This window comes from Etheostoma cragini, chromosome 1, assembly GCF_013103735.1.
Source record: "Etheostoma cragini isolate CJK2018 chromosome 1, CSU_Ecrag_1.0, whole genome shotgun sequence".
Lineage (NCBI taxonomy): Eukaryota > Metazoa > Chordata > Actinopteri > Perciformes > Percidae > Etheostoma > Etheostoma cragini.
This window is the reverse complement of record NC_048407.1, coordinates 17,242,784-17,264,342: the sequence shown is the minus strand read 5'-3', so window position 1 is coordinate 17,264,342 and position 21,559 is coordinate 17,242,784. Positions and strand designations below refer to the sequence as shown.

Here is a 21,559-nt window from a genome sequence, read left to right as displayed (position 1 = left end):
TGCATGTGCTTTTTTTCACTAGAGTTGACTAGACTTGAGACAACTTTGTGAAACAATATACTAAAGTTAAGCTCATTCCTTTTTTTCTATTCTATTCTCTCTGCAGACCTCACCTTTCCTATTCACCTTTCCTTTTCATTCCCATTGTCAACTCCTTCATTTTGAATTAATCTATTTTCTCTTTCTTCTCCCAAACGGCACCTCTTTTGTCCTCTTTTCCTTTCTTCCTCCTGTAATTCCTTTACCCCTCTCTTGATCCCTTCACTTTGCCTCTGCTTTTCTTTTCCCCTTTCTGGTTTTTTTTTTTTTACATCCACTCTAATCCTCTACTGTTCTTTTCTTTCTTTTATCAACTTTTTGCTCTCTTCATCCCATCCTCTCATCATGTTCACATCACTGTTGAGAATGTAGGCTACAGATCTTTGAACTGTTATTTTGTTCCAAATTTTACATCTACACCTTTGGTTTTTTAGACCTTCCCCTAAACACTTCAGTCTGCAAAATACTGAAATCTGTTTAAGGATTTACAGATGTTTTATCTGTTTTTATGATGTTATGTTCAAAACCTTGCAGTTTAATATGGGATCTGTAAGACGTTGACTAGGCTGTTTTCAGTCATCTCAACCAGAATTCCAAAATGTACTGCAAAGAAAAGACATCACTTTATGTGAAATGATTGAGTCATTTATTGATTGAGCTATTTCTCCTACACTGTGTACTCTGTATCCTCTCTTGTAATTCCCAGTGACAATAACAGAACATAATGCATTCAAACCTGTTTGTTCCTTTTTGGATAGACTGTAGCTTTGATTTATGATGGGGAAAGTTTGGAATACTGTATGTATTTATTATCAATGGAAAAGATGGATGTGTGTTTGAGGTAACATTAATCCATCTTAAATCATACATAATGGTTTTGTTTATCCAATATCAACCCACTCTCACAATGTACATTCTTATTATTTAAAACAGCTTGTTTTTGCTGACCTCCAGTGGTTGTTGTAACTTGTGTACATTTACTATAGGGTGTGTCAGTACCTGTGGCATCACCGTTGGGTGTGGTTACAGCTGCAAAAAAACACACTTGACAACCCCAATAAGTTATGCTGGTTGTGGTCAGAGGTAAACCTGACTTGAAAGTTTTACAGTAATCAGAGAGGGCAGTGAATCAATGCGTGAATCCGAATTGTGACCAAATCCGAAAAGGTCAGTTAATCTGAAACCTGCTTGAATTTGAATTGCATTTTGAAGATATATGAGATATGTTGCCGTGCTGCTGGACCTGCAACATAAATCTTCACTATGACGGAAGTTAATTGTGTTCCCAGAGCATGGCTGCCTTGTAAATCTTTACTCTTCCTTGAAAATCAATTGCATGCCACTTACAGTATGTGTCAAATGGCATTTTAGTGCCTGCTGCTTGCTGTTGACACTAACTTAAACTGCAGCTGTTGGATATACCGAGGTATGATTCCTTCTCTCAGTTTAAGTGGGGCAGCTTTGGAGACTTTGTGTCTATTGCTTATTTATTACACTGTAGATTCACACCATGCTTAGGCATTCACACATGTTGGCCCGGACACAGAAATATTTGCACTTCCACAAAATGTATGCTCTTTAGAGAAAATGTGTGTCTATAGTCTTTTCCCTGGTTTAATCTGACCTCTTTAGTGTACATTAGTGTAGGTTAAAAACGTATGACAGTGATAGGTTTTCATTGTTTTGGCCATAGTCAGCATTGGATTTCAAATTAACCAATGTTCATAAAGTTAAAGAGGTGAGTTTCATCTTCCAGAGTGTTCACATTTACATTGGCTGAACAGTGTAGGACCCGTAGCATCTACGACATCTACTACATACTAGTAGTATCAATTTTACGAAAGGCAGCATGACAGTTATCCCTTATGAACACAAGTTTCTGAAACACACTAAAAGTAAAGGTGGCTTTAGTAGAGGCCTGAAGAGAGTCAACAGAGAAGTTACCTGTCTGCCGGTGCCTATTGGATGCACGCTCCACACAATCATTGACGGCAAATGGTTTCCAACTGTTATACATGATGGCTTTATTTAAGTGTATTTGTTGCTTTCATTGTAATTTCTTTCCTAAAATTAATGGACCTGGACCATGTGTAAAAAGGGCTTAAATTCTTCCTTTTCATCTGATGTTTATTTAAACATCCTCAAAGCTGAGAATCAGGAATTCAAACCCAGTTGTCATTATTTCATTTACAATCCTATGTGCTAGAGTTGAGTTGCAACAATAAAAAGCTTACCTTCTCTCTATTCTGACTGCACTTTATTTCTATTTATGTCAGCAGCTATGGATTACAGAGCATGGTTGTGATTGATGGTGTTTTAGAAGATAAGTTTAAGGTTTCATCAGCAAACGTGTATAGCACTGTGTTTCTGCACTGTTATTATAGCCTAAGGTGGACATTTACTGTAAGTGCTGACAGACAGTTTAACTGCTACTTTTATTACACCCTTTCGTACTCCATCTGAGGTGCCACATAAACCTGTGAGAAGTAACAGTGCTGTATAATTGCTGTATATTCCTATGTGGTTGGCTAATATGTGACTGACAATGGGTCTCTGCCACCAGTGTCAGTGTTTTGTTGTCTTAGTTTTTCTGAGTTGTACCAGGTGAGGCAAAATTTTCAGTCCAAAAAGTGTTCAGTACATCTGTTCAGTCTCCTGCGCCACACACTTACACTGAATAATGTTTTCATTTGTTGTAAACTTGAGGTCACTATTAAAAACAACTGATAATAGGGAAACAGTTTTTAATAAAAAAGTGCTCTGACACTTTCTGAATGTGCTAATACTGTTTTAAAGAACACAGAAACCCTAGATAACCCACTATCACTATAATTCTAGCTGTGTCAAAAACATTGCTGAAACGACAGAGATAGAAAATTGAGACTCATTGATATTTCCCTATAAATAAATGTATACTTATACTGTACTCACTCTTTCCCTGAATTGTTGGAATGCTTACAAGTACAGTACAACTATTCAGAAGGTGGAAAATTCCCTGGGCATATTTGCAAAGTATCCACCTTGGTGTAATTATATTATAAGAATCACACATATGTAAGTGCAGCCAGGGTGCAAGTTATTTAACACATCCCATCAACAACAACAGATTTGTTTCCCCCTCTTTTTCTTTCTTTCTTCTTTCTTTGTTTCCCTCTTTAATTTCATGGCACTTTCCTGAAGTATTTTCTTTTGCACTGATAATTAATCTTAGAAACTAGACCATTATCATAGGAAAAAAACATGATTATGCATAGAGCGTGAATGTTTGGAGAACAGTCTGTACTGGCACAGCACAGACACACTGTAACAATATTTATCTTAAACAAATAAGACAAAAAGAAACAAAATGCTGCTTGAAGTTACATTTGCATTGTGTGCTTTGCCATCACAACAATGAAGGGAAAGAGGTAGAATTGTATTTACTGGCAAAACACACACACACACACACACACACACACACACACACACACACACACACACACACACACAAACTAGATTGAGCTAAATTCCTTGTGGATTGTACCTTGGGATTTGCGACATTTTTAATTTACAGTCCCATTCTGGAGCAAACAATGGGATTGTCACGTGGATGAGAAGCATGACGTAATGGCTAGTTTTTCCCTCACAAGATTTACACAGTATATTGACTGTTGAAGGGTGTGGGCCCCACACTACACAACAAATAGAGATTCAATATTCAGGTTTGTTCAATAGAGGAATAATGACAAATCATTACAGACGTTGGAAAATGATGGAATTTTAAGTAGGCCGCATAGTGCTCTGCAACTTGGACCATTCCTTGTTAGGCTACTTGAGAGACCGCTGAGAAGCAGAGTGGAGTCAACCAGGTTTACTGCCGTCTCTATTCTCTGTCTAAAAAAGGGTCAGCAATCCTTGTGTGTTAAGAAGAGAAGGTGCTAGAGAGAGTCAGAGAAAGAGGAATTAGAGATTTTTTGGTTGGTTGATCGCAGGCTGCCTCTTGGAGGAGGCTGCCTCTTGGAGGAAAAGCCTTCAGAATATTAAAAGTAGCATGTTTCACTATCAGTGACGGAATACTATCTATGGTAAATTTAGTACTTCAAAATCTTTTTTCTTCTTCACAAGAATTAAGTGCCTCTTTAAATGCCAGCACATCAGACCATTCCTACACAAGCCATGTTTTTCTTCCGTGGTTGTGACTGAATAAGGGAAGAAAAAACTGACAATATCAGGATTATCAACTCCAAAAATAAGAAACTGCATTTACCTGTATGAGATACTTTATATTTTCATGCAACTTTTGGCAAAGTGCCATTCTTTGAGTGCTCCTTGGAAGTATATATTCTGCCAATTCTCTTTTTAGGTCATGCAAGCATGCCAGCAAGTGTGTGTGTAGTCAGTGAAACATGATGGAAGAAAAGACTGGAATATCTCAACAACTGTTAAATGGGTTGCCATGAAATTTTTTTGACATATGCGAAAGATCAATCCCACTGATTTTGGTAATCCTGACTTTACCTCTTGCGCCACCATGAGTTTCACAAATTTGTTTTTGAAATGTTTCAACAACAATTTGATAAAGGATGGTTGAATTGTGAGGACTTTGATGATCTCCTAACCTTTTTATTAGCGCCATCATCAAGTCAAAATACCTTTCTAGTTTGTGTGAAACTCTAATTGGCAAACATTGCTAAACTAAAAATGTGAACAAGGTATACATTATACATGCTAAATTATGAGCATATTTGGATGCTGATGTTAGCATTAAGTTTAAAGCACTGCAACCTGATTACAGCCCTATTGTGTCGCTAGCATTTTGCAGACTCTTAGGACCCTATCTTGCACCAGGAGCAGCGCAGCTCAAAGCCCGACGCAAAGCCTGAGACAAGTGTCTTTAATAGTTTAAGACCAACGCAGTTGACAATTTCCCGTCCCCCCATGGTTTAAATAGCAAATGCACCTGCGCCCATCTTTGCGCCCATGGGCATGCTGGTCTTACAGAGTGGTGTGTTCAGGTGCATTCTTGCTGTATTGCTATCTTGAGGCAGCAGGAAGTAATCGTGCCATTGACCAACAAAAAACTTGTATAAAGTCAATAGTGCAGCATTTCATTGTTATTTTAACAGGGCATTAGTTAAATGTGCCTAGGCGCGTGCACAGCGCGTGCACACTATGCTTGTTACACATACACGGAAGCGCAGCAGCACACACTAATGCAAAAGATTACAAATATAAAATATGACGGTGCAAGTCTGCCTTTATAATAGCAGTGCGCCAAGGTACAAACGCGCCTGGCCTTTAAGGGAATGGGAGATGACACTGATTGGTTTATTGCATGTTACGCCCCAAAACACACTTATGAATTAATAAAGACACTAAGTAGAACCCCTTTGAACTATGCGCCCGCTGCATTGACCCTTTGTTCCGCCGTCAAACTAGCAAAAGGGGATTTGGAAATGCCGTAAATGCACCTGTGCCATGCGCTTCACGCCAAGCACTTAGATCGTTAAAATATAGCCGCTTGTCTTGTTTTTCTAAACCTATGTTTTTTGTATTCATCAATACAGTATGTTGACCATGCTGCAGTTCTTGGTCAAGGAGGAGACTGCTCAGCTGCTTACCTGCTCAGTGCTGCTGAAAAGTACAATGTAGAAGAGTGTGATTGATGAATCCCCTGTGCTGTTTTTAAATATTGAAGAGATGGACTGCATAATTAGAAACAGTTGACAGGTTAAGTGGAAGATCAGATTTAGAGGCTCTCCCTGATAGAATGGAGACCTGAGTTATTATTATAAGGATATACGTGTGTACACTGTGTGCGTCTAGTGGAAACCCTTTCTGCAGCGGTCAGGGAGGGTGTTTGTACAGTTGATATTTAAGCTCATATGGTGAAGGTAAGATGTAGGTTAAAAGGTTAGAGCAGTATTTATGGTATTGTTGGAATGTTTTTCACAGCTATACTTTCATGTTTTTAATCTATGGTTGTATTTAATAGGTATTATTTCCCTGATTTTACGAACGGATAAATTGAACCTTGAACCTAGAACCAGGCTTCACACATCCCAAAACCAGATTTGTGTTTACTCCAGATTTGTGCTTACTGCTCCTAGTCCTATAATGTGATACTAATCTGGTCACACAAAGTTGACCTCATAAGAAGAGACATATGTATACCGATCATTAACCTGTTACGCCACAACCCTTCGCTTTGTGGCTTTTACTGAATGGATTAATTTGATGTAAACTGAAGATTCTCAAAATTAAATACAGGTGAAAAAAATACTTAAATATGGAGTCCTTAAGATTTAAGTTAGGTTGTTTCTAACTTTGTGGGTAAGATGTACTTGCAGGTCGGCCTTTGGTACCTCTTCTCCCAGAATTCCTTTTGAAAACAAACTGTGTCAACTATGACGTCGGTAGTTTGGCAGCTCTCACCTGCACAATTCCTTCCATGCTCCAGTCCACACTGATAGAAGTTTAGTCTAAGATGAGCTAGTACGTCCATGAAGATGAGACCCGTGGAGATGATAAAGGTAGCGCATAACTAACCTGGCTTATCATGGTAACACGGTCAACAGTGCTAACGCAGCTAGCGGGGTTACTCACCGAAGGGGTCGGGGAGGCCCAACGTTTTCCCCTCCCTGACACTCTCGGTGAGTAATCCCTCTAGCTGCATTAGCACTTTTGACTGCGGCCATATAACCAATGTGACACAATCACCCTCCTAGCCACTGAGTTAGAATGTGAAATAACCCAATCAGTTAAGATGAAGTGAAGGCAGAGGAAGAGCGGGCAGCACACACCGCCTTTCCCTTATTTGCCTTACCCCGGGGAGGAAAGGGCTAAATGTTCCCTCCAACCTGAGTGCGAGGCCTCAAATTGCTAACATTATTAACTGACACAACATGGCTCACAGTGCTTATATCTGAACCAACCTAAGCTTTAAAATGTATAGGGAGGTAAAACTCTTGAGGCCATACAAAATGTACACCCTTTACTGATGAAGTATGGGGGTTATTGATGGCGCTGCCTTCTTTGTAGTGGCATGAGCCGGGCCGAAGCCGAAGGAAGGACTGGGTGAGCAGGACCGGGATGGCAAGTGACAGTGGTGGTCCTGTCCCCGAAGCCCTCTGTGGGCTAACAGTGTTGCCGAACCTGCTGACGGCACCCTGACTGCTGCTGCTGCGGTGGTCAGAGATGAGAGCCAAGCTAATCTGAAGCCTTACGGGTGGCCTCCGGCCTGGCTCTCATTTCCTGAACGTTCATCCTGAAAAGCTACTCCGTGGAGAGTGGTTGGTTCATTATAGGGAGGACGGACCGAGCCAGAGGTGTCTGTGTCCCACCTGAGCTGGACACAATGACCTGTCCCAGCTGTGGTTAAGGGTTGACATCCGATCTCGGCCGGCATCAGCTCGGTCCTCTTGTGGGTGTGGGAGTTTAGTTTTTTGTTTATTTATTTTTTGGACTCAAAGTGGAATGATCTTCTTTCTCTGTCAGTTGGTCAGCCTTTGGGAGTCAGTGGTAAGGGAATGTAAGCGCCTGATTAACATACAGTTTCTTTGCATCTTTCCTTATCTGAAGTTCCCAGTTTTAGTACAATGAAACACGGCATAATTGGCAGTGAGAAGCTCCACCTGGGATGACGGGGAGACCAACCTGTGCTCATTGGTGTACAAAGTGTCACTAACTGTGTAATTTAGGGAAGTCAAGTCACCCCAAACATTCAGATTGGATTACTTGGCAAAGCAGCACTTTCATCAGTGAGTCAAATACACAATCACAATTCTTTTGACTCACTCTTTGATAGATAGGAACTTAACAGATAATTAACTAGATAAAAATCGTACAAACTACGACTTAAAAAATAATTCTGTATGTATATCTCTACATATATATATAACCTCCAGATGAACGGCTCCTCAGTGTAGCCATAGTTGGCCCGGTCTTCATGTGACAAGCATTGATTAAGAACATTATATGTCTGCAGAAGGTTTCTATTAGTGTGTAAAAACAAAGAGGCTTTGCTGGACCTGCAGGGCAGCCCTGAGTCAACAGGGCACAGGAAGGATCACACAGCCTCTCACAGACACCTAACGCAGGACAGATGAAAATAGGGAAACAACATCTGCTTAAGAACTTTCACCAATGCAAAATGAATGCTTATCATCAAACCTCTCACATTTTTCTTTATTTATCATCATGTATTGTAGTTGAGCGTTTGCTTACGTAAATGCATCTATGCGCATCAACAGCCAGCTTTACATTTTTCAGGTGTGCACATTATGCTGTTTCACTCTACATTAGCCTTTTGGCCGCAGGAGAAGCTGGGTTGACTGAACCTTGTGATGCGCTCCAACCAAATGTTGGCCTGCATGTTCGCCTTTGTTGTTTTTTATGTGCCTGCTCTTCCATGAGCGCACCTGAGCTTTGAAGCTGCCCTAAAGAGCTGTGTCTCTGTGCTGTTTGTGTGTGTGTGTGTGTGTGTGTGTGTGTGTGTGTGTGTGTGTGTGTGTGTGTGTGTGTGTGTGTGTGTGTGTGTGTGAGAAAGAGAGAGAGAGAGCATGGATGGAAGCATAGGACAAAGATAGCTTTGATCACTTTGAAGTGTTACTAATGTCTTGCTCCTCTCTGCCAGAACATCTGAGGTATCACAAGTGTGGATGCAAGCGAGAGGCAAACAGCAGAGGAAAAGCTTCTGTTTACTGTCCTTTTTTTAGGGTGATTAGCTGAAGTTTGATTATTTTTTATTGTTAGTTGACACCCGGGTGAGCATGTTAAACATCCTGCTGTCCGCACTGATCGATCCTGACAGGCGTTTGAGGAGCTTCAGAAGAAGTGAGCGACTTGCATCAATACTAGTACGTATTATCCTTGTCTGTTTTTGATACGCATGTTTTTTTAAGATTTTGGTGAACCTTGTGTTGAAAACTGTAGAGTGACGCTGAGATCGTATAGGGGCTGATGGCACAGTGCCATAAACCGATCCCTTTCCCAATGTCCCCAAAGTTAATATTAGAGCTAGTTTGAGCTAACATGGCTATTGCTTGCCTCGACATTATAGACTGTATATAACAATTATATAAACACTATATTTTACTTTTTTTTGTCTGTGCCCGCCACCTTAGCCGGACTGACATGACATGCTTAATAATAATAACATGTTTAATTTAACATCTGGAAATTACACCAGATGTTCCTAATTTCGTCCAATTGTCTGCCACCTTCCGCTTTCTTAGTGCTGGCATTCTAAACTACGGTCAATTTTTGGGGACTATGGTTAACTGCTCTTCAGATCTCTGCATGGTAAATCAAGAGTAGACTCGACTAGACTATCTGTCCAATCTGAGTTTTCTGTTGCACATATGCACGTTCCACCAAAACAAGTTCCTTCTTGAGGCTATTTTGTAGAGGCATCGTTGCTCTGAGATGCTAAGCACCGCTCAAGATGATTGTGATTAGTTTAAAGAAATGCCAATAAAACAGAGCAAGTTTTTTTTTCCCATTCCAGAATGCTGTGTAGACAAACCTGCCCCTCCTCCGCAGCGCCGTGGAGGAAGGTCTGGCAATGCGAAGTAAATAGTAGAACGCGATCACACATTACATCATATAACTCTGTGTTGTGGAACATTAACCGGGCATATGTATGGCATAACGCTATTTATTAATTACCATAAGTCTACTTTAAATAAATAAAAATTGATCGCAAAAAAGGCTACTTTAAATGAGTAACGTGTAACGGTTTTTTGGCTTTAACAAAGTCTGTGGAAATAAGCCATCACAGTAGCAAAATTAACATTAGCTGTTATCTTAGGTACGCTCTAATAAATAACTTTGAGTACATTGGCGAGGATATTAATGTTTGTCACTGAGAGTTGCCTTAACTTGCTTACCACCCCCCCCCCCCCCCCCCCCCCCCCCCCCCCCCCCCCCCCCCCCCCCCCCCCCCCACCATTGAACGGTGTGGCGGTGGAACACAAGCATCGTGCCACTCCAATGATCGTGGATTGGATTCACTTCATGCCATCAGTCACTTTTCGATCTCGGCACTACTGAAACTGTACGTCAAAGTTGATGTCTTCTTCAAACATACTTTAGAAATAAGTATGTCTTTCCCTGTCTTATGTACAGCTGCAGGTTTTAAAATTGTTAATCTGTCTTGTTCCTCTTTTTGACGTAACCTGGCCTTTTTTGGAGGTCATCCTCTGCTTGCAAACCTCAAGACATGTCTGCTACTTCTGACTGGCAGTATTTAACTTTGTAGGATTGTCTGGTGAGAGTAACCCCTTAGACCACCTACACTGTCGTAAAGCCCTCCTCCACAGTTGAGCGAGAAAGACACAGGAAGTGATCATTAGAGGAGCTAGATTGAGGGAACGTGATAGCTTAGTTTGTTTGGAAAAGTTAGGGTGTGTCTCTGTGTTTGTAAGCTCACAATCACATGTACTGTAACCGTGGACACTGAAAAACTTTCATAATGTCATGCTGCTTCATCATTTAGTGTTTCTCCTGTGGCCCACTTTTAATATAGCATATATTGTTTTCTTGAAACAGAAGTAAACTGTGCAACAATACAAGCTGAGATTGTTGCATCCTGTTTGTGGGGTCTGGATGGCTTTAGGGGTTTCCTGTGACGGGACTTTAAGTTTTTATTTTTTTCTTAGGTGACTTATAACAAAAAAACACTGCCAATGTCTCTACTGATAATTTTTTTCAAATAAGGACTAACTAAGATTTACTTTGTTGACTCCTTTTTTGATCTACAAAACGACCCACAAAAACACAGAGAAGGGAAATCGTTTAGGTAATTTCTTTCTAAATATTCTGCTGTTTTGTTTTGAGGACAGGCTTCGTGTATTTGCCTGTTTTCTTGTTTTACACTGATTTGCGTTGAGCAGCATTTTGTACAAAATACAGGCTGTGGTTTTTCCTACAAACCTGAGATTTAAAGGCCACTGTTTTCCTTGTGTAACATACCAACAAAACATACACCATCATCACACAGTGAAAGTGAGCATTCAGCATCAGCAGGGACAGCGGCGTCGCTTCTCCTTATTGTATCCCGGACTGTTTATTCCCTGGGATAGCAGGGGTGGCCACTTTTTAGGCGCGATAAAAACAATAGAAACCGGATACACAGGAAGTAAGCAGACAATAAAGTAATTATATATTTTTCACTTGTTGCATAACAAAAGAAACGTTATTATGGGAGATTTTTCGGGGTAAATGGGCAATGCTCCCGTTTTCCCAGAGTATTTCACCCCTCTGTGCTATTAATGGTCCGCTCCGGCCATACGCGACACGGCCGTTGCATACAGAGCCGAGAGCAGGGAGAGGTTTACTCAGCCTGCCATTACAACACCCCTTTCGAGTGATGCCTACTCTTCCCAACTTTTCATCCAGAGGTTAGCGACAAAACGTCAAAGCAAGGTGGTCTTATTTCTTTATTTTTTCAACCCCAGTTTCTTCCATGACTCGATACCTAACTGGACTAACGTTAGCGTTTCAGGCAACGAAGATAAGATAATGAACTTTGGACTTTCCACACGGCTTTTCGTGTTTCCCGTCGTCCTGGATAAAATAAAATAACAACGTAGCCCGGCGTGGCGGCAGCTGGGCGAAAATACAACTGGAAGGGAAATACCAAGTGATTATCAAACAAAGCCACAAACAAGTTTTTATTTTGCCACTTTTGAAGCGGAATAGGAGTGCACAATGTCCTCTAAAGCTTTGAATAAGGTGGGTAACCTGGCTAGATAGCTAAGTGTTTATGATAACGTTTTGGTGTGTGTAGCTAATGTCTGTGATAAACTGAAAAGCTAACACTGGCTAAAATATGAACAGTGGCAGTTGTGCTATGGTTGGGTTAGCTATATAACTTTGTAGACTTAGTAGTAATATAGAATCCTCAATGGTGGTGGTGTTTATGTGTGTATGTATGTTTGAGCTAATGTGAGAGAGCGTTTGAGTGTGTATAGCTTACGAGTTATTATGACATCTAGCTAGCTACAAATACTATTAACATAACTTAACGGTAACGTTAGCCTCCGACCAGCCATGCTGTTTCTAATGTAACGTCACTAAGTAAGAAATATTCGGAATTAAACTTACTGTTATTAGGGCGACCCATATAAGTCACACAGCTGTGTTCATAGTAGGTCTCAGCTCAGCTAGCTACCTGTTGATATCTGAAGTCCCAGTCTTTATAGTTTATATTAGTAAGTATTAGGACATCTCCGTGTATCTAAAACAAAATGAGCCTCTAAAGCATAACTTTTGCCAGTGCAAGGGATCCCCTTTTTACTTGTCAGAGATCCCAGAAGAGAGCAGACCAAAAACTAAATTTGTTCGAATTTTCCATATGAAAGCCCATTTTGAGAATATTTTTGTTTTTGGTTATGATTTTTGTAGGTTGTGTTTTATGAAAGAATTGTTTAGTAATGTGATGGTAACAATCAGAGAGAAAGAGCAACCTGTTACCCAAAGTGTGATTTTAGCCTAATGATGTAAAGGTGGCAAAATTAATTTACACTAAAGTTTGTGTTATTTATAAAGTATAAACCATAAATAATTTTTGGACGCCGCTATTCCCTCTTTTATCAAGTCCCAGTTAAGATTTGAAGAATCTCTATCTTACTATATGTTGTTTTCACCTGCACCACTGTATCAGATATGTGTAATTGTTGTCCATCATCAAAAACAGCTGGATGACCTGTCAAGTCTTGCATATCTAGATTTATATAAGCCAATATATAGATTATAAGTCGTCAACAAAGTAAACATTCCTGCAGAATTATTTGAAAACTGGCAGCAGAACAGTTAGATATATGGACCTCTTATTTACCATGATTCCCATATCTTTTGAATACAAAATATGAATTTAGGTATTAAAAAAAAGATGTGGTTGATATAGTTTAAGCACATCAATCCTCAAATTAGACATAAATATGTTCACACAGTGTATTCAATAGTCATTTTTTCATTGAAGGATTTCTTTTAAGCATGATAAAGTATACGTTACATTATTTTTCTCAGTTTGACTAGTGAGGAATGTGCTGTGTTTGTCTAACATGGTGGTGATAGTCAGGTTTGGTCGGTTGTTCCAGTCAGACGAAACAGGCTCTGTCATGTCAACTGGTGATGTTATGCTGTAGATGACCTTGGTCACACCTTTTGACATTAAAATTACAGCTGTACTATGCTTTCAGTTGCTTATGAGGCAAAGGAGTTTGCTGTGCTCATTAGTAATTTCCGTGTTCCCTCCTCAGTTTCGTATTATTCTCTTTGAAATCTTTGTAAAGGTGTTCTATTACAACAGGTAGGACGAGGTGTAAACGTAAAACTATATATGCTATAAATGATAAGAGCCTGCACAGAAAGACCAACAAACAAGTGCAAAAAATGATCTTTATGAAGACCATCCTTTGAGTTAGCATGATCACTATCTTCAGACTACACTTCATGTTGCTGCTTCCGACTAAGCGTTTTCTTGCACTGTATTAGTGATGAATTTTAAATAAGCAGCAAGAAGGGTTTGCATTAATAGTAGATTAACATCAGCTCCAATAACACTAAAATGCATCACATGCATCACATCAAGCTGCTGTCAGTTGAATGAAAGTCAAAACAGCAATGTAGGAGGGGAAGACGTCACGTTGCCTGGTTGTGCTTGGAAGTCTATCCCAGAATGTATGTGTGGTGTGGTGTACTTTGTTAGCATTCAATAACTACAGCACCAATGAGGTTTACATGGGTTTGTTTTATGGTTTCAATAAACAAATATCCTGAAATATCTCAACATTGGAAGATGGTCGTCTAGGGTTTTTAATTTGAAATTCCATCTTGACCAACCCTTAAAGCCTCGTAGAGTTGGTTCTCCTTCAACACACAAGACCTAGACCCTTAATTGTATTTAGTCCTCACTGCATTGAGTAGCTCACAGTGGAAAGACAATAGTCACATCAGGCATCTAAAGCTGCTCCTAGTACGGCAGGAAACGGATTCATCATGCAATGTCAGAAATAATCTGTGAGGTGAGTATGACTTGCCTTACACTGTGTATCACGGTTCATCACTTCTTAACCATAAATTAACTCCCACCCAATGGTAAACTGCCATAACATCAGTATTAGTCACACAACACGTAATGTTACAGTTAATGATTAACAGTGATACAATGTTGCAGTGCTGTTTTTCAGGAAACGAGTAACATGTAGGTGTGTTGACTTCATTTCTCAGAGGTCAGTAATGCTATTATTGTACATTAGTGTGTCAATAGGTTAGGATTATGTGTCAGTCAATATTTAACATTCACTCTATTGTGACAACGTTGGCAAAATACAATTAAGGTGAACAGAAAGAAGGCTTCCCACTTATCCTGGAAAAAAAGTTGACCAATTTTCCAGTTTTGGCAAACACATGAAAAATGAAAGGAAAAAATCATAACACTGACATCTGAAAGGGCTAAGTTATGTTCAGGATGGTAGTTTATGGATGAAAAAGGCTGTTATGTTGTGGAAACCCTGTGAACACCCCCCCCCCCCCCCAAGTGACGTTACATGCAGAACATGCATGTTGGATGGAATTACAATTTAAGTGTCTAAATCTCAGAAAAATGTAAGTCACAGTGTTCTTCAAATGTAAATGTTAGTTGCTACTGGATGGCAACTGTAGTAGTTTCTATTCTTATACTATTTGACCAATTTCTCACAATGTCTCAGCACACGAGAGATGATTTCATAGATACGTTACAGCCATAGACTGCACATCTGTTAAGTCCCACTTCCACAGAGAGGAGCAGATTAGTGTATGGCGTTATCCGTGATCACTGGAAACGTCCTGGAAAATAATAATAATAATAATAATAATATTAGTAAATAGAATTTATATGGCACTTTTCACAAACTCAAAGCAGTAAAAAAAAAAGATCCCTAGATAAGGATGGGAACCCTGAAAAAACCACACTGTCTAACTTAATCTAAGTTAAATTGAAGCTGCCTTTCAGTTTCATGTTGTGACAGACCTACACTATAATAACAGTTTGCAGTAATTGATGTTTTTGTAAAGATGGGAAAGGAAAGACTTTTCGTCTGTTTGGTGCTTAATGTCCTGTTCTGGCACCAAGGAGAGAGGAAAGGAAAGTGTTTTCAAAGGTGGGAGAAAAAGACACAGAGAAGACAATCTGGCTGTGCTGGTCAGATCACAGGATGACACACAAGCAGTATAATAACAGTTCCATCTGATTACAATTTCATTTGACCCCCATTTAAAGACAGAATCATAAGATAATGACATCTTTACCATTCATATTTTTGGAAATGAGTCATTTAACTGATATACTGTATTTATATAATTAAATCTTCACTACAGTAAATGCTGGTCTAATTCTACTTTGTGTTTGGCCTTCAACCATTTCTTTTAACTTTTGTGAATGCAGCAACAAAAAAAGAAACATAATTTGGAGCCTCAGTAGTCCCTCTAGGCTTTAGACTTGTGTTTTGAGAAGACGGACTGAAATAAGTGGAAAATGCATTTGGATGGAGGAGGTTGTATTAATTAGAGTTGCACAGCGCGCCAAGAACAACCTCTATTTTGCTTTGATGATTACACATCCCCATTAACATCGATGAAGGAGGGAAATGTAATTAGAGCATCCAAGGGCTAGGGAGAGGAAAAGAGTCTTGGTGGTGTTTTTGTTCGGTGTCCTAGGCTCCCCGTCCTTTATGGAGAATTGGGGCTGATGTGGCAGTGATTAACAGGATGGAACAGCTGATGTCTGGCGTCTGTGACAAAAAAATAAAGCATTTATCCAATGTTCTTTTGATACAATCCACAAAGGGATCAGATGCCTACATTTTACCACACTAAATTAAAAATCTTATAAATTCTTCATACAAAATGTTCATGCTTGCAATGGGAGGTATATGTAGGGTCATTTATATTTAATGTCACAGGGAAACTGGGTTTAAAATGTCACATGAACACTTGGTCACGATCAAGAACAGCACATGGCAAGGGCGACCACTGCAGTCTGGTCACTCAACAGCAGCTACGGCCCAGCAGTAAAGTCCAAAACAATAATGTTGTCTTCACACCCAGGCAAAACAAATATTTTCATAGCGTACTTGCATCAATTTGATCTCAGGATAATTTGTGTTTACTCATCACTTGCGCCTGAATAGAGCTATAGGCACCAAGGTAGTAGTTGCTTCCAGCACTATTTGAAGTACAGATTTTGCTGTGATATAATTGCATTGTATGGATAAAAAGTATGCCAAAATAACATCATGATGCAGATTTGATTTGAAGGCTTCCCAGGCTGTCTCTGTGTATAAGATGAAAGGATTTCCAGTTGGTCATGTTGAAGACATGACCAACGAGGGTCTGTTGCTTTAGCTGGTCTTCAGTTTCTGGCCTATCTGGATCTTTACACAACTATGTCATTTATTTAGTCAAAAACACAAATGTTAAGGCATAGGTCCATGGACCACGAGAGATTTAAACTTACACACACCCACACACAACCAGTTTTGAAAAAGACAATGGACTGTGATAATCAAAGTGAGGTCCTGAAGTATCACCTTCTGTTGGAGTCTAGATAAAAACATTGAAAGAAAGCAGCTGTTTGTGTTGTTTCAATGCAAGGAGAGTCTGGAGTGAGGCAGTTATCAAGAACATCTGACTTGCTTATCCTTTCATCCCTGGGGGGGAATCCAGGGCAGATACACACAGCAGGAGGCAGGTGGATGACAAAGAGAGAAAAAGAAGAAGGAAAGCAGAAAATGCCTTCTGAGGGAGGAGTTGATGTGAGGAGGGGTTATTTGAGGGGTGAAATGGAGAAAGGAAGCAGTGGGAGGGAGAGATACACCGGCCATAATCTGAATCACATGGCAGATGTAAAAAAAAAGAAAAAAACTGCTTCTCTCCTATAATCACAGCAATCTAGCCCTTGTTTTGTCATGCGGCACATTAATAGACATTTCTTTGTAATTCAAATGCAACAGCAAATAAGGTGAAGTACATTTCCTTGACCTGTGTGGAGCAGTAATCTAGCAAAACAATCCACAAAAACAAGAAAAGATTTTGGTCCTTCTGGTTTGGTGATGACATGCATTATCATTATTATTATTATTATTGTTAGCTTATTATGTTAAGGGGGAAGCAGGCTATGTAAGAGATGATCTGCAGTTATCTGCTTCACTGAGACATCAACATGAACCCTTCCTATGCTTTATTGGATGTGTGTACCACTTGCTTGGCTGTCATTGGTCTCTGTCTGTAATTCTTTTGAGTAAGATGGGTGTGGTTCTGAATTGTTCAAATTTCCCCTCAACTTTCAAACAAAATCGGTTTCTGAAAACAATGACACAAGAAGTCGGCCGTGATATCAAATTACCACCATCAATCATACTTCAGTGTAGAAGTTTGGAAGTTCACATAGGCAGATATTCATGTCCTATTTTAATCTATTGTGCTGAATCAGTTTTCAAGTGGATGTTTCTAGACTTTAATATATCATTGTCAAGCAAATTTTAAGCAAACATATGAAATGACCCAAAAAAGAAGCAAATTAGTTGTGTTTTCCATCAACTGGTTTGGAGCAAATTAACTAGAACGCAAGAGGCTATGCATTGCTGTAATTTGCCAGTAAACCTAGCAGGTTTATAATAAATAAAAGTTGCTAACTGTAAAGATAACAAGTCGCCTTGGCCACCTAACCGATCTACGAGAGAAAATGTGAGAGGTCTTTGAAAGGTATATTAAGGTATCTGGTTCAGTTGTGCAAGTTTTAATTATTCTTTAATGTATGTGATTATTGGCCATGTTTCATGCCGTCTGGAGACAAAGACTTGTTAGTTACATATAATTCGAGAAGACACCGACAGTATTTCCGTATCCTATTCAGCACATCAACTCTTTTTCAACGAAGGCAAAAACCAGCTCAGTTGAGTGTAACTGTTTTTTATGCAATTTAGGAAGTTTCCCAAATTTTGCATTTCCATTCAGCTTTCCTAATGTGATTTTTCAGAATGTGAAGCAAATAGGGGAATTGAAAACCGACTAGTTAAAAGCGGAGTTTTCCAGATATAGTGTGGCTGAGTGAGGCTAGACCAATAGGGTGTTACAGGCAGAACTAAACCCACCTGAAAAGGGACTTAGCAATGGTCTGCCCGGGAATACCTTTTTCTGTTGTGTGAGTGGTTTAATTCTGATATTGACCTTGCAAAGTCTAAATATTATCTCACGCGTCGTCCTACAGGAAGTAAAGCCTGGCATTAGCCCTTCATTATAAGTTTTACCCACACTTTGTGCTGCTGGAATAAAATTATCCACCACCTCTCACTCACCTGCTGATGTTGTTGATAGAGATGGATGGATAGAAATGTCATATAACCCTGAGTGTTGATTAGTCTTTTGTTCTTTATCAAACAGTCTATCAAAGCTAGGACACTCAGAGCCAGCCCTGCATCCTTTCTGGCAGGGCAGGTCTCTGCAAGGATTTATCATTGCCAGTGCAGGCATAGTGGACTTGACACTAGGTGTTTTGTGTGTGTGAGACAGAGCAAGAGAGAGCCCTAGAGAGAGAGAGGAGAACTGAGGATGGACAAGAGAGCATGTGGCAGCTGTGGCTCAGCTGGTTAGGGAAGAGAAAAAGAGCCTGGAACAGATTCATCCCAAGGCTTGTTGCCCTACATGCCTTTGCACACATACACACACTTCTATGTGTTCATTTGCTTATCTTTGGCAGTGTTGGGAGTGCAGCACTGTCTTTTCTGTCTGGGAAACAGAGTCATCAGTCTGTGGGAGACATTTTCGCTGCTTTAGATAAGGCATGATCATAGCAGTATCCGTGTGTATATTTCCCATATCTCACTTCTGTCAAGGGAATTTGTACTTTTTTTCAATTCATACACAATCATATTGTCTTAATAAAAGATTTTTTTTCTTCCAACTATAAATTTTGTCTATATACTCAAATTAAAATCTGTCTCCCCCCACCTTCTATAAAACAGGACACCATTTATCTTTGTTTTCTATAAACAACTCTGTGGTCATCCTTAACACTCTATATATGCTTTTCTCTACATGTGTGTCTCTGTTTCTCTTTTAGTGTAAAGTGAAACAGTATAAAGCAATTATTAATGCCATCAACCTGTGTAGCGAGAACTATCATCATTTTATCTTAACACATCTTACACCTGCTGTTTTCTGCCTTGATGGTAGAATTGAAACACGCCGTCTAAATAATTTCAAGAACTATAATATAAGACAGGTCAAGTGTATTGTATGTTTTTAATAACGATTCACCTAAAATAATGGTGACATTTACATGAACTACCGTATGTTTTATTGTTACACAAGAATAAGCAATAAATATCTAAATCCTCATATTAAAACAATGTTTAATAGGCAGGTATACCACAGCTAAGAATATGACAAATCACTGTTGCATGTTGTCATAATAACATATGACAAAGATCAGTGGGGAGGAAGATAGTGACCTATGAAAAGATGTGACATTGTACAGGGCTTAAAGAAATGCTGAAACATCTGAGCCCCTAACACAGTCTGAGTCAACCAACCAAATTCAAATCCGACTGAACTTGGCTAATGACTTAACAAGCCAAGTTTCGGCTGTCTACGGAAGACGGATATCCATTACTGTGTGATAGCACATTCACTGTTGTATTGCCCGCTGTTCACTCACTTACTGTATGTACAGTACTGAATAACAAGATGATAAGGCTTCATGACAGATTTGTTCTCTGCACATTGTAATTATTTCATTAGGTGCATTTGAGTGTGTAAGCATCCTGTCTGTTAGTTTTTTTTTAGATGTCATTAGAAGTCATTTATGTATTATCTCTGTGCATCTTGTTAAAGTATGCATGCACCCCCTCCCTATCTCTAATCTCTTGGGGTAATGGTAATTATGCTGCCAGTTAAGCGCTGGGAAAATGTCCGCTCCAACAGTAATTCATTAATTCACTATAGATTCTGCCCCACAACATGCCTATTGTGGCAAAGTCCTCAGAAAGCTTGGGAATGCCATAGAGTGGGCTTGGTGCCTTGATTTATGGCGCCATGTGATTGTGACAGACTATGAGCTGCGGTTCAGAATTGCGTAGTTTTAGATGTTGAAATTTTAAAGTCATAATGTTTTTATTTCTGTGTCAAATCATCCAACTGCTTAAGTGTATGTTTAAACATTCAAAATGCTGCTCTTATCACCATAATCAGGAGTAGTCTGTGCTTTACATTTTGTGTGTGTGTGGCTGCTGTACTCAACAAAACTTGGCTGTTCAATATAAATATTCAACTACTTTTTTTATTGTCTTTATTTGTTAAATGTAACTGTGACTATGTTGGCATAAAATGGCCTAAATATGATAAATGAGATTGGATTAGAGTACATATAGGTCAGTTAGGGATTCATAGTGTTGATAATTTGATGTCCGACCCTGACTGCCATCTCTGAGGTACTTCAGACAACTAATGTCTTATCACAAAATGTGTCTCAACACATGCATAGAGCAAACTATGGTTTCCATCACTGATCACTGATACTTGTCACTGATATTTTTGTTATGGCTCTCTGACTTTAAATTAACACTGTCACATTTCATTATCAGATATAATTTAGTTGTTTTGTTCTCTGGCCTTGCTTTCGCTGTCAGTGAGACAGAAGTAGGAAAAAGGAGTCAAAATACAACAGAGAAGGCGATGGTGGCATAGAGATCCAGACTGTGAGGCAAGGAAAAGGTAAGGGAAATCTTTTGGAATGAGAAACAGGCAGAGTGGGAGAGTTGGGCCGTGTCTCCTTATCTGCACATTCCTGTAGAGTGTATGTGTGTGATGGGAGGGGTTGGGTGGGATACTGATAGTTGTGTGTGTGGTGATTGGCAGAATCCAAAGGTTCCATTGCTGGATCTGGTTATCTTTCTCAATGCCTTGGCTTGCAGTTTGTATCCACAGACACAAAAACAAAGTGTAAAGTGCAGAGTGGAGAGTGTGTGCAGAGATGGTTTAGAACAAAGACGCCCCAACTCAAACTACTTCCCTATATCTGTATCGCGTGGGCTCTGCCACTGCCACGCTTCATTAGGAGACTAGCGGCAGGTTCAAATGTATCGATCCAATGGGAGAAGTTAACGTGAACACAGAATATAAGCGATCCTTTCGCCCCATAGTCACCAAACTAGATATTGGACCCATTTCTCACAAGCCAAATATCTCTTAACAATCTGACACTAAAATGGCTACTATAATCACCAAATAAATTTCAGACGGACACATCATTTGTGTGAGACCGGTTTCTGTCTCATGACCAATCTCCTGCGAGATCTAGCAATACACAGAAGCTAACAAACAGCAAAAAAAAGTAATCTCACCCATGTGTCCTTTTAGCATTCGATACTTCCTCATATTGACTCCTTTCTATTAACCCACATAAACTGATACTAGTGCAAATACACTCACCGGCCACTTTATTAGGTACCCCATGCTAGTAACGGGTTGGACCCCCTTTTGCCTTCAGAACTGC

At 39.6% G+C, this 21,559-nt stretch overlaps 1 protein-coding gene across 16 annotated transcripts in view; it reads left to right on the top strand.

The window, feature by feature from the left end:
* The window catches only part of tjp1a (tight junction protein 1a), a 99,734-nt gene that overhangs the window by 36,565 nt on the left and 41,610 nt on the right, over positions 1-21,559 (top strand). The window contains exon 1 of one of the 16 annotated variants that reach the window (XM_034882650.1): positions 8,775-8,876. The exons of 14 other annotated variants lie outside the window; for them this stretch is intronic. In XM_034882650.1, coding sequence (XP_034738541.1) covers positions 8,790-8,876 — 87 coding nt within the window. In that variant the 5' untranslated portion in view covers positions 8,775-8,789. Of the gene's footprint in view, positions 1-8,774; positions 8,877-11,337; positions 11,755-21,559 lie in introns of those variants that run through there. One more of the 16 variants, XM_034882667.1, reaches the window with a different exon arrangement.